This window comes from Gymnoscopelus braueri, assembly GCF_963280865.1.
Source record: "Gymnoscopelus braueri genome assembly, chromosome: 17".
In the NCBI taxonomy this organism is placed as follows: Eukaryota; Metazoa; Chordata; class Actinopteri; order Myctophiformes; family Myctophidae; genus Gymnoscopelus; species Gymnoscopelus braueri.
In genome coordinates this window covers 50815232-50827731 of record NC_137617.1, presented here as the reverse complement: position 1 = coordinate 50827731, position 12500 = coordinate 50815232, and the positions used below count along the sequence as shown (strand labels likewise).

General features: G+C 44.5%; 1 protein-coding gene across 1 annotated transcript in view; it reads right to left on the bottom strand.

Annotated features, from left to right (window-relative positions):
* The window catches only part of LOC308105220 (uncharacterized protein), a gene marked incomplete at its 5' end in the record, with an annotated part of 41844 nt that overhangs the window by 10139 nt on the left and 19205 nt on the right, over nt 1-12500 (bottom strand). The window contains 4 exons of the mRNA XM_080455855.1: nt 88-652; nt 6040-6132; nt 11466-11547; nt 11850-11940. Of these exons, the coding sequence (XP_080311981.1) occupies nt 88-652; nt 6040-6132; nt 11466-11547; nt 11850-11940 (831 nt within the window). The remainder of the gene's footprint in view (nt 1-87; nt 653-6039; nt 6133-11465; nt 11548-11849; nt 11941-12500) is intronic.

The window sequence follows — 12500 nt, the reverse complement described above, 5'->3', positions numbered from 1 at the left end:
GTAGTGTGCCTGTGTGTGTGTGTGTGTGTGTGTGTGTGTGTGTGTGTGTGTGTGTGTGTGTGTGTGTGTGTGTGTGTGTGTGTGTACCTGTAGCAGTATTTTCTGCAGGTGTTCCAGATGTTCTCTCACAGCAGAACAGTCTTCGGCGAGTTCCTCCACGTCCTCCACACCCAACGCCACACTGGTGCCAGTACCAGAGGACACACTGGTGCCAGTACCAGGTGACAAGCCCAGACTGGTACCAGTATCAGGTGACAAGCCCAGACTGGTACCAGTATCAGGTGACAAGCCCAGACTGGTACCAGTATCAGGTGACAGGCTGGTACCAGTACCAAGGGAGAGTCCCACACTGGTGCCAGTACCAGAGGACACAATGGTAGCGGTACCAGGTGACAGACCCAGACTGGTCCCAGTACCAGGGGACAGACTGGTCCCAGTGCCAGGGGACAGGCTGGTCCCAGTGCCAGGGGACAGACTGGTCCCAGTACCAGGGGACAGGCTGGTCCCAGTACCAGGGGACAGACTGGTCCCAGTACCAGGGGACAGGCTGGTCCCAGTACCAGGGGACAGACTGGTCCCAGTACCAGGGGACAGGCTGGTCCCAGTACCAGGGGACAGACTGGTCCCAGTAGAAGGAGACAGACAGGGTGAACTGAGGAGTAGAACACATGACAGAGGTGAGCTCTCCTGACCTACAGACATGTTTTTAGTCCCATCTGCGCTTAAAGGACAACTTTGTTGTTTTACAACCAAGGTTTATATTTTAGCTTGTAATTAAAGTAAATAAAAGATGAGTGTTCTTTTTTTTTCATTTACTGCTTTCTATAGTTTGAGCAATTTTCGCGATATTTTTTACAGTGGGCGGGGGCATTCTGTCCGGTGGCTAAATATGCCTTTTTTACACAATAAAAAAAGTCCTGTGGTCTTTGATGACCAGATGTGAGTTATTGGGGGCTAGAAGAGCTACTAAAGAAAACGCCCGGTTATTGTGTAAAAATAAATACATATTTAGCCATGGTGCTTAGGTGTGCAGATAGGAACACCTGTACAAATCAGTCTTGTTGCCATGGCAACGCTTTGTGCCGCGTGTGTGATTTCACACCAGACTATATAAGATGTCGCACTGTGTTGAAAATGACCGTAGACGTCAAGAGAGCGACAGAGAAGGACGCGTGGACTTGAGGACAGAGAGACCCACAGACGGAGAGACTTGGTCCACGAGAGAGTAGACAGAGTAGTGATGGTGTGGTGCTGGACCGTTTCCAAAGAAAGAGCTCCAGATGGACTCTATCATGCTGTTGTAGCAGTGAGGAACAAACTATATTCCTTTGGATGCTTAGATGGAGGGACCCGCAAAAACACCATGGATCAGATGGATGTCCATGTCTTCAACACGGTGTCTTTATGCTGGAGGAAGTGGCCTCCAGTGACGCCTGGAAGAGGAGAACGTCACCTTAACTCTTTGACTGCCAGAGTATTTTCATAAAGTACTCCCCAGTGCCAGCAATTTTCGTGTTTTTTATTTTTATATTTTGTATATATATATAGAGATTTTTTTAAAGACGGCGCACAAATCCGCCACTAGAGAGCAGCACATGACAACTTGATCAGCTGTCATGACAGCTCGCACTCCACACACAGTGTCAAAGAGAGAAAAACATCAAAACAGACGTGAGGTGATCCCAGAATGTCCGATCGGACAAAATTACGATACACGACGGCGATGACTGATCGTCACCCAGACCATAGATTATAGAAGAGAACCTGTCCGTTCGTTTGTTATACAGTGAGAAAAACCGTTTGTTTACCTAATCTGGACGAAAATGACCGGGGGAAAGAATCAAAAACCGGAAACGGAACCCAGGTCATGAAACCGGATGCAGATATGGGTGAAGTAAGTGGAACTCGAAAATAACATTGAATTTTAAGCAGCATAGCGCGATCAGAGATTAAACAATGAACGCGAGTCCAACGCGTCAAACGCGTCAATGGCGTGGGTGGATTAAGTAGTAATTGACGCGTTTTCGAGTCAATGGCGTTTATAGAGTTAAGGTTCCCTCCAAGCGCTGTGGCCTCTCAGCTGTGCTGGTAGAAGATACAGTCTATATCTGGGGAGGATACTGGGGATGCCGCTGGGGAGGGGAGTACTACAACGTGCTTTATGCAATTGACGTTGATGCCCACATATGGTTGAAACCCAGGGTTTATGGGACTGCTCCTAAGGGGAGGTACCAGCACTCAGCCTGTGTGTTGGAGAAGGTCATGTTTATCCATGGAGGATACAACCATCTGACTGGACGGACTAATGACTAATCTACAAGTTGGACACCAGCACAATGGTCTGGTCTTTAATTAACACCAGAGGAACTCAACCACCTGGTCACTCTGCCACCATCATCGGGACAAAGATGTTTGTATTTGGGGGCTATGAGGGGTACCAGTGTGTCTACTACAACACCATCAGTGTGTTTGACACAGAGACCAACTGCTGGCTGAACACACCTTCTGCACAGCTTCTTCCAGAAAGACGCTGCTGTCATTCAGCCTTTACCTACAATGGAGAGCTGTACATATTTGGTGGCTGCAACGATAACCAGACCTTCAGTGATCTGTGGAGATTCAGTCCAGAGACCTTCTCCTGGAAGAAGGTTAAGACCAAGGGGAAAGGACGGCGTACGGTGACAGAGACATGCTGTTGCGTGTTGGGAGACCGGGTCATCCTCTGTGGAGGATTGCTCACGTACATATTAGACTTAAGTCCTAGTCTTAAGACACTATGTAAGCTAGCAGTTGTTCAGTACGGTCTGGAGCAGTCTGAACTCCCACACAACATCAGGTGGGAACTGACAGGCATGACAACCGTCAGAAAACGGAAGAATAACATGCGTGTGCTCTCTGCCGACAAGCCCACTAAAAAGAAAAAAGGGAACAAATATAAGTGAGCCCACTAACAACCAACCCCCCCCCCGCCATAGTGTTCATTCAAATGGGTCCCAGAAAAATATATATTCTATAGAACAGTTTACAGTATTTTTGTGTGTGAAGCACTTTTATAAATAAAGCACTTTTAAATGGAAGATAATCGCCAACCGCCAAAACAATTCAAAAAAAGTTATTATATATATGAGCCCAATATTGTGTATCGTATCGTATCGTGAAATGTGTGTATCGTGTCACCCCTAGACGGCATCCGGGAGCAGTATGGGTTGGCACCCCAGCCTGTGTCTTCCGTGAGGAAGAAGCTCATCAAATCCACGGTGAGGCCTTTAAGGAGGGCCATTCAAACCACGGCCCAAGACACCATCACGCCAGAATGAAATGTTTGGATCGGGGAGAGTCTGGTTCAACGCTCAGGTCCTGGACCTGGTGAGACGAGGGGGGGGGGGGGGGGGGGGGCGGACAGGGGGCCATCCACAGAGTCTAGTCCCTCCATGTGTCAGGGCCTCTCCTCTCCCCCAGCCCCGGCAGAGTAGTTCCGGAGAAGCGGACTGAGTGGCCCTGTCTTTCCCTAAGAGGACTGACCGTGGGGACCGTGGGTACAGTAGCTACTGTACCGTAAGTCGGGGCTTGATCAACCCCTGCTGGGTCACCTGGGCGAGGGTGTATGTTATTACAAGACCCGAAACACCCGATGACCCCAGGCTACAACACTGATGATACGTCCCAGGTGCATCCATGTGATCATTTCCTTATAGTCCTCACTAATTCAGGAATAAAAAAATAAATAAAAAAAAGGTTTTCCGTTATATCTATGAATATGTGTAAAATATTTTCCTGTACGTCCAGGTGTTGGTATAGCAAGAAGCTGCAGTCCGGTAGGCCTACTTTATTTAGTCACAACCGTGGACATGGTAGCTGTTACACTGCTATATGTGTTAGTCGTCCAATTCTGTGACCTGCCGTCATTTTATCTTATAAGTAAATTCCGTGCCTCAAAATAGAAGTTTGAGAGCTTTTTGAAGTAAAAAAAATTGCGGAGAAAACTGCCCACAGAAACAATGGCTGCCGTTCGTGTTTTGTCGGCTGCATTCAGGCTGCACTCGGTGCCATTCGGGCTCACTCGAACTCGCCACCTGATTGGCCAACTGTCGCTGTCAATTACAGAACGATGTGTGACGACGCTGATAGGCTCGTTTTTTTGGTAATGCGCTAGAAACGCCCATACAAGCCATCAGGCCAGACTCCCTCCTGGAATCAAATGGAAATGAGATTTCCAGAGGGAGGCTAGCGTTTATTACCTTAACCCTGCAAGACCCGCTGTTGTAATAATACAACATTTGTATTTTATCAAAAAAAGTGTATAAATCATTTGTTTTCCTGTTATTTTTTCACCTAAACATCATCATTGGATCCTATTGTTTAGTCTTGCAATGTCAGTGGCCAGGATATTTGCATATAAATACCCCCCACAGAGGCAGGAAATGTCACAACTTGAAAATCCTTGAAGGAAGAAAAATCTCTTTTTCACTGGACAGGATTCCTCACAAAAAAGTAAGTAAAATGTCTGTAATAATTATTTTGGTGATCATTAGAATGTCTAGAACATGTAGATATGTTGTTATTGTGAAAGATATCCCCCAAATGTAAATTAGAGCATGCTTTATACTTGTTGTATTTTTACAACATTGGGTCATGGTGGTAGCAAATAGCAATGCACCTGTTCATTTTACAGAGTGGAATGCAGTGGAGTATTATTCGTTTTCACAATACATTTTGTAACCAATTGTGCTCGAAGACAAATATACTGCATTAGCTTATAACATTTCATTGCCTATAATGTTTTAGCAAAATATTTTGGTAATGTTTGTGATTAGCAATCAGTGTATGGTAATTGTTCATATGGGAGTCGCCCAGTTAAGACTCATCATTGTTCATGTGATGGGTGTTGGGGATTGCTTACTTACAGCCATCCTCAATCCCTTTGTTAGGCTAAGCACCATCAGTGATGATGGTGCTTAGCCTTTGTGAGGATAAGCAAAGCACAATAGGTTGGCCAGACAGTATTGTGTGACTTGTGAAATATGTACCTGCAGTGAGATGTGCTACTAATGTGCTAAAGGTATGTCTTCATTTATCATTTCAGAATGCCACAAGCAAGGAGAGAGCCTCGCTTCACTGCAAGGGATGTGTTGGATATTGTAATGAATGGAGAGAGTGATGTGGACATCGACTAAAATAAAATAAAAACTTAAAAATATGGCTTATTGATGTTATTATTCATAATGTACTGTTCTGAGGCCAAATATTATTCATAATGTATACTGTTCTGAGGCCAAATAATAAACCATAACCATATAAATGAACCCTTAAGTTGTTTTAGTGAAGTATATAGACATTTGCCATGTTATTCTGATAGTGAGTAACAATGGCCTATAGGACATTCTGCTACCCGTTAGACCCAATGTTGTAATATTACAACATTTCAATAAAACCTTACGAAAACTATTTATTTTAAAAAACATTATATTTTCCTCTCCAAAGTACTCCTACAACACCATCTGAAAGGTTGAAACATTTTTTTTGCAAGTAGAAATATATCCGGGTCTTGCAGGGTTAAATAGACGATCTTTGCAAAGCCGTGGAAGCCACGTTTTGTACACAAATGTAAAAAAAAGAGTGTCCGTGGGGTGGGGTAGAGTCCTGTGTTTCCACTGGAACAATAACATTTCTAACGCAATCCGCCATTGTGGAGCTATGGCCCGTTGAAAATGGCTGGTTTTCATCAAAATCCTAACATTGGAGCGGACGGACGTGACGTTTTTTGGGATGACGTCACGTCCGTCTATTTCTTCTCTCAGCGTCGAGGGATCATTTATAAGCTGTGTTAGAGCGCCCTCTTGTGGAATTTTCAAAAACTATAATAATTAGGAAATAGGCGGTCAATGTGTTCATCCAGAAAAACAATGACTTTTTCCTTCTTTTTTTTTTACACACAAATGGGTCCCATGGGGGTCCCATGGGGGGCCCTGGGGGGCCCTGGCACAACATATGTTTCAGATGGGGATACATATTGACGTGTGTCATTTGGTTTGGGGTCACCTGTCAGGAAGTCCACCCAGAAACAGGTGCTCATCCCTGGGTGAGTCCGTCCTCTGGTTCCCTGGAGACTCTGTCAACCGGTAGTGCAGATCACTGAGAGAGAGAGAGAGAGAGAGAGAGAGAGAGAGAGAGAGAGAGAGAGAGAGAGAGAGAGAGAGAGAGATCGAGAGAGCGATAGAGAGAGAGAGAGAGAGAGAGAATTGATTAGATATAACATGGTCTCTGTCAGGTGTAAACCTCATTATGTCCGAAACAGTTTTCACGATTCAATTTCCAAAATAGCAAAAGTAGCAACTCTACAGGGTCCAAAAGCGTCGCTTCGCGCCATGTTTCGAGATATTATATTACCTGGAGGTGTGCCTACAGCAGACGCCATTATTTGCGCCTGGAGGTGTGCCCGTGGGCGTGTTCAATTCAATTCAATCTTTATTTCAGACTCAGGGTCCATACAGCAAAACATGACAATCACACAGTAAAAGCAATAAAATAATAAAAAGAAATAAAAAAACACATAAAAACAGTCCAACTACAGCTTTTCAAAGTCAGTAGAGGCTGTTACACCAATGTCTCCATATCGTGGAAGAGAACCGAGTAGAACTCTTGACAGGGTTAATTAAAATCTTAATAACATGATTGTCAGACTTTTCAAGACGACATATGAATTTGTACATTACATTTCTTAACAGGGCTTGACATGTAGGTACCCCCAGGTTTACAAACAGCTGGCTGGCACTGTGCCATCTTGGTACCCTCACCAGCAACCGTAGAGCATCATTATATGCTACTTTTAGTTTTCGCATGCTGCTAGCTTTGTAGTTACTCCATAAGTGAGCCGTATACAATGGTGTACAGAAGGCTTTAAAGAGTGATACCTTGACATGTACAGAGCATTTGTGAAATTTCCGCATTAGTATGTTTGCCTGGGCATACAATTTGCATCTTTGTCTATGGATGTCTTTGTCATCAGAGAGATCATCGGATATACAGTGTCCTAGGTACTTAATCTCACTGCACACAAGTAGTATGTTGCTACTGAGAATAAAATTAGGAAATACTGCCTTTTTATCATCTTTACTTCGCACTATCATGATGCTACTCTTCTTGGCATTATACTTAATATTAAAATCAATGCCATACTGGGAGCAAACCCTGAGAAGCTGTTGTAAGCCTGCACTGTACGGGGAAAAGATAATTAAATCATCTGCATACATAAGGTGGTTGACTACAGAGTCACCTATGACACATCCAGTTTTACACTGGTTCAGTTTCCTAGACAGACCATCCATGTATAAATTAAATAATAGAGGAGATAAAATCCCCCCTTGCTTAACACCATTACCAACATAGAAATGTTCGGACACAGTATTTCCCCACTTCACCTGCATAGTCTGATGTGCATACCAAAAGGCTAGTATCCTTATAATGTACTTGGGTACCCCTCTTTGGCACATTTTGTCAAATAACTTGAAATGATTCAACCGGTCAAATGCCCTAGAAGCATCAATAAAACACAGAAACATGGTGGAATTCTGGCTTCTATATTTTGCAATAATGTCCTTTAAAGCAAAAATACACATATCAGTGCCATGTTTCCTTTTAAATCCAAACTGGTTGTCAGCTGTGGTAATATACCTATCCAGTCTGTCCAACAGGATTTTCTCCAATACTTTGGAGAGTATACTAGCTAAAGCAATGGGTCTGTAATTATCAATGCTATTTATTTTCCCAGCTTTGTCCTTAATAACTGGCACAAGTAGTACAGCTAACATGGAATCTGGTAAGATACCATGGTTAAGGAAACCAGTAATACATAGAGCAAGCATAGGAGCAAGCTTCAGACTGGCATATTTTAAGTGTTCAGCTGAGATGTGATCCGGGCCACAAGCTTTGTTATTTTCTAGCTTCATTATAGTGTTATAGACTTCCTCAGCTCTAACTGTCACATTTTCAGTGGGGTCAACCTTCTCCACCAGAAAAGAGTCACTCTTAACACAGTTGAACAGCTCATAATAGTGTTGCCGCCACAGTTCTGCAATGTTGCCAGACCCACACACACCTTCAATGGATGACGGTAAGGGAGTTTTACTACTGTTTAAGGTTTTGACCTCTTGCCAGAAATCAAAACAGCTGTTGTTGCGCAGCTTTCTGGCAAGTGAGTCAGCCCTCATTGTGTCCTCATTTTTTTTAATGAATCGGACAGCATACTTGTATTTGGCGTTAGTGGCCTGTTTCTGTTCAAACACAGACCCCTGTCTTGGCCTACCTGATTCTGACCATACTTTAAAAGCATCTCTAGCAGCAGTGTGTAGCTCAGTCACATATTCATTCCAACCAGGTTTTATACTGAACTCCTTTTTCTTACCCTTGTAAAGACCCTTACTTGAGGCATTTAAAATGCTAATGATAACATCATAAGTAGAACATAAATCTCTACAATGATGCACATTTTTACAGTTGATGTCACTGCACTGCATGGCTTCTCTAGGAAGTCTAACAGAGTCTAATGATTTGTCTGTGAGTGAGGTATAGTGATTAATATCCTTCTCACTTAGCTTAGTCCAATCCAGCCTCCCTGTGTATGTTTTACTGTTATCCACAGCTATAGCTGGGATATTTTCAACATTTAGGGTCATTATAATCGGGATATGATCTGTGGTGGCCAGATCATAGCAGATAGTTATGTTATCAACAGAAGCATGTGCATCAGCTGTGCATATACAGTGGTCGAGCCATGACACTGTATGCCATGCTTCACTAATATATGTATAGCTTTTCTCAGGTAATAGTGATTTACTTGTCAATATAAGATTATTATCGCATTATTGTTGTCGCATTATTGCATAATTGTTGTCGCATTATCCCCAAAATTGCGATTTTGACCACACACGTTTTGGTAATGCGCATAGCGGTATCTAAAACCACCCGCTATGCTAAATGCGTTCGGTAGAGCGCGCCTGCAATGGACATGTCGGGAGACGGCCGGGGTGCACGATGGCAAAACATTCAGAGGCTCCCTCTCTCCTAATTCTCAACAAATCTCTGTGATTCTAATTTTCCTAAAATCAGCAGAAGTGTTGTGTTTATATAAGATGATATAGTCTATTCAAAGAAGACAATTTGTGCGTCGCTTAACTCTTCCAGTGCCATGCTTATTTATGGAATTTGGGTTCTGAGTGCCACCACCAAAATTAATTGTAAAAAAAAAAGTGCTTAGGAGCCGAGACACAGCCTTTTTCAGTAAAAAGTTAAACAAGAAGTGAATGGAGCAGCAAATCTTCAAATCATCATATCTTGGGTTCTGAACATGATTTTCCATGTTTTTTATGACGTCTTTTCATGACGTCTTGGCACTCAGGGCGTCAGGCCTCGTGACGTCATGTGGCACTGAATGAGTTAATGCCATGCTCTCCAAATTACACACGTCAGTTCTATTCATCGATTACGCAGGAAATAATGAACTGATTACAGAAATGTAATAAATTCTCTCTAATCAGTACATGTAGGTGATACGTATGTCTATCAAATACGGTTTTATTCAGTGGTGGAAAAAGTACTAAAATTCTTTACTTAACTCATTGAGTGCCATTAACGTGTTTCACGTGTTTTTACCGCTATGGCGCAACGTGCCAATGACGTGTTTGACGTGTTTTTGAAAAAATAGTAAAAAAAACTAAAAACAATGTGGCTTATAATAATCAGACCTGGAAACACTGCAGACAGGGAGAGAGGAGTGAGTAAGATTGCATTGTGGATAATGGCTATGGCATAATGTAACGGGTAGTGCAGGTGTTTAGCGGGTAAGGCAGGTGTTTAGCGGGTAGTGCAGGTGTTTAGCGGGTAGTGCAGGTGTTTAGCGGGTAAGGCAGGTGTTTAGCGGGTAAGGCAGGTGTTTAGCGGGTAGTGCAGGTGTTTAGCGGGTAGTGCAGGTGTTTAGCAGGTAGTGCAGGTGTTTAGCGGGTAGTGCAGGTGTTTAGCGGGTAAGGCAGGTGTTTAGCGGGTAGTGCAGGTGTTTAGCGGGTAAGGCAGGTGTTTAGCGGGTAAGGCAGGTGTTTAGCGGGTAAGGCAGGTGTTTAGCGGGTAAGGCAGGTGTTTAGCGGGTAGTGCAGGTGTTTAGCGGGTAAGGCAGGTGTTTAGCGGGTAGTGCAGGTGTTTAGCGGGTAAGGCAGGTGTTTAGCGGGTAAGGCAGGTGTTTAGCGGGTAAGGCAGGTGTTTAGCGGGTAGTGCAGGTGTTTAGCGGGTAAGGCAGGTGTTTAGCGGGTAAGGCAGGTGTTTAGCGGGTAGTGCAGGTGTTTAGCGGGTAAGGCAGGTGTTTAGCGGGTAGTGCAGGTGTTTAGCGGGTAAGGCAGGTGTTTAGCGGGTAAGGCAGGTGTTTAGCAGGTAGTGCAGGTGTTTAGCAGGTAGTGCAGGTGTTTAGCGGGTAAGGCAGGTGTTTAGCAGGTAGTGCAGGTGTTTAGCGGGTAAGGCAGGTGTTTAGCGGGTAGTGCAGGTGTTTAGCGGGTAGTGCAGGTGTTTAGCGGGTAGTGCAGGTGTTTAGCGGGTAGTGCAGGTGTTTAGCAGGTAGTGCAGGTGTTTAGCGGGTAGTGCAGGTGTTTAGCGGGTAGTGCAGGTGTTTAGCGGGTAGTGCAGGTGTTTAGCGGGTAAGGCAGGTGTTTAGCGGGTAGTGCAGGTGTTTAGCGGGTAAGGCAGGTGTTTAGCGGGTAGTGCAGGTGTTTAGCGGGTAGTGCAGGTGTTTAGCGGGTAGTGCAGGTGTTTAGCAGCGGGTAGTGCAGGTGTTTAGCGGGTAGTGCAGGTGTTTAGCGGGTAAGGCAGGTGTTTAGCGGGTAGTGCAGGTGTTTAGCGGGTAAGGCAGGTGTTTAGCGGGTAGTGCAGGTGTTTAGCGGGTAAGGCAGGTGTTTAGCGGGTAAGGCAGGTGTTTAGCGGGTAAGGCAGGTGTTTAGCGGGTAAGGCAGGTGTTTAGCGGGTAAGGCAGGTGTGTAGCGGGTAGTGCAGGTGTTTAGCGGGTAAGGCAGGTGTTTAGCAGGTAGTGCAGGTGTTTAGCAGGTAGTGCAGGTGTTTAGCGGGTAAGGCAGGTGTTTAGCGGGTAAGGCAGGTGTTTAGCGGGTAAGGCAGGTGTTTAGCAGGTAGTGCAGGTGTTTAGCAGGTAGTGCAGGTGTTTAGCGGGTAAGGCAGGTGTTTAGCGGGTAAGGCAGGTGTTTAGCGGGTAGTGCAGGTGTTTAGCGGGTAAGGCAGGTGTTTAGCGGGTAGTGCAGGTGTTTAGCGGGTAGTGCAGGTGTTTAGCGGGTAAGGCAGGTGTCCCAGAATAGCAACTTTTGCACGGGAACGCCCCTTGCGCACTCCTAAATCCTCAAACAGTGGGTTCAGCCAGTATGGTCCTGAATAGGGCCCTTAAGGTGCCCTAAGGGTCCTTGTTAGGATAAGATACAGACCTCAGGTCAGTGCAGAGCTCCTGGCTTTCCCAGCAAAGCTGTGGACCACTCCACTGAGCCATGTGAGGCAATCCATCTGTGTCTACACACACACACACACACACACACACACACACACACACACACACACACACACACACACACACACACACACACACACACACACACACACACACACACACACACACACAGGACGACAGTAATTATAAACATATTGACATGCAGTTTATGGGTCATGAGAGTACATTACATAACATGTATTAATTATGTAATTAAATATGCAAGTATGTATTTCCTAACATGTATTAACCCATTAAGATATGAGCTTGTATATCTGAGCTTGAAGATCCGAGCGTGTATGTCTGAGCTTGTAGATCTACACACCGCTGTGTAGAGAGATGTCTTCTGGGAGATCTACGTCCAGCATGAGGTCATCATCGTCCAGGTCACATGACTCCAGATGATTCAATATGTCCTGAAGAGACACACATGTAAAGAGACACACGTGTAAAGAGACACACATGTAAAGAGACACACATGTAAAGAGACACACATGTAAAGAGACACACATGTAAAGAGACACACATGTAAAGAGACACACATGTAAAGGGATGATGTCACGTTGTGAGCTTTGTCCATCTGCTATTTTCAAACTTTTCAACCCGATTGTTGCCAATCGCCGAGGGTTTCACTGTGCTTCCACGAAAAGAAAAAAAAAATGTCATCGCGACCCCCCCGTTCGCTTGTCACAGGCCGTTGAAAATAGCATGCCTCGCCAAAAAAGACATAGTAAAACACAGGTGTGTGACTGAGCCTGAAATGGTGGCTCATAGGTTGGGGAACAGTGCCATCTAGTGGAAACTAAAACTAAAGAAACACCAGCAGGCGTCTGAAGACGTCGTTGGCGGGGAATGAGTTTGCCTGCCAAAAATGTTTATAAACGTTTTTGAGAATTTAGCTATTGCCAAATTTAATTATAACAACGGCAAAAATAAATAAAAAATCCAAAATATATATATATTTTTTGCTAAAAAA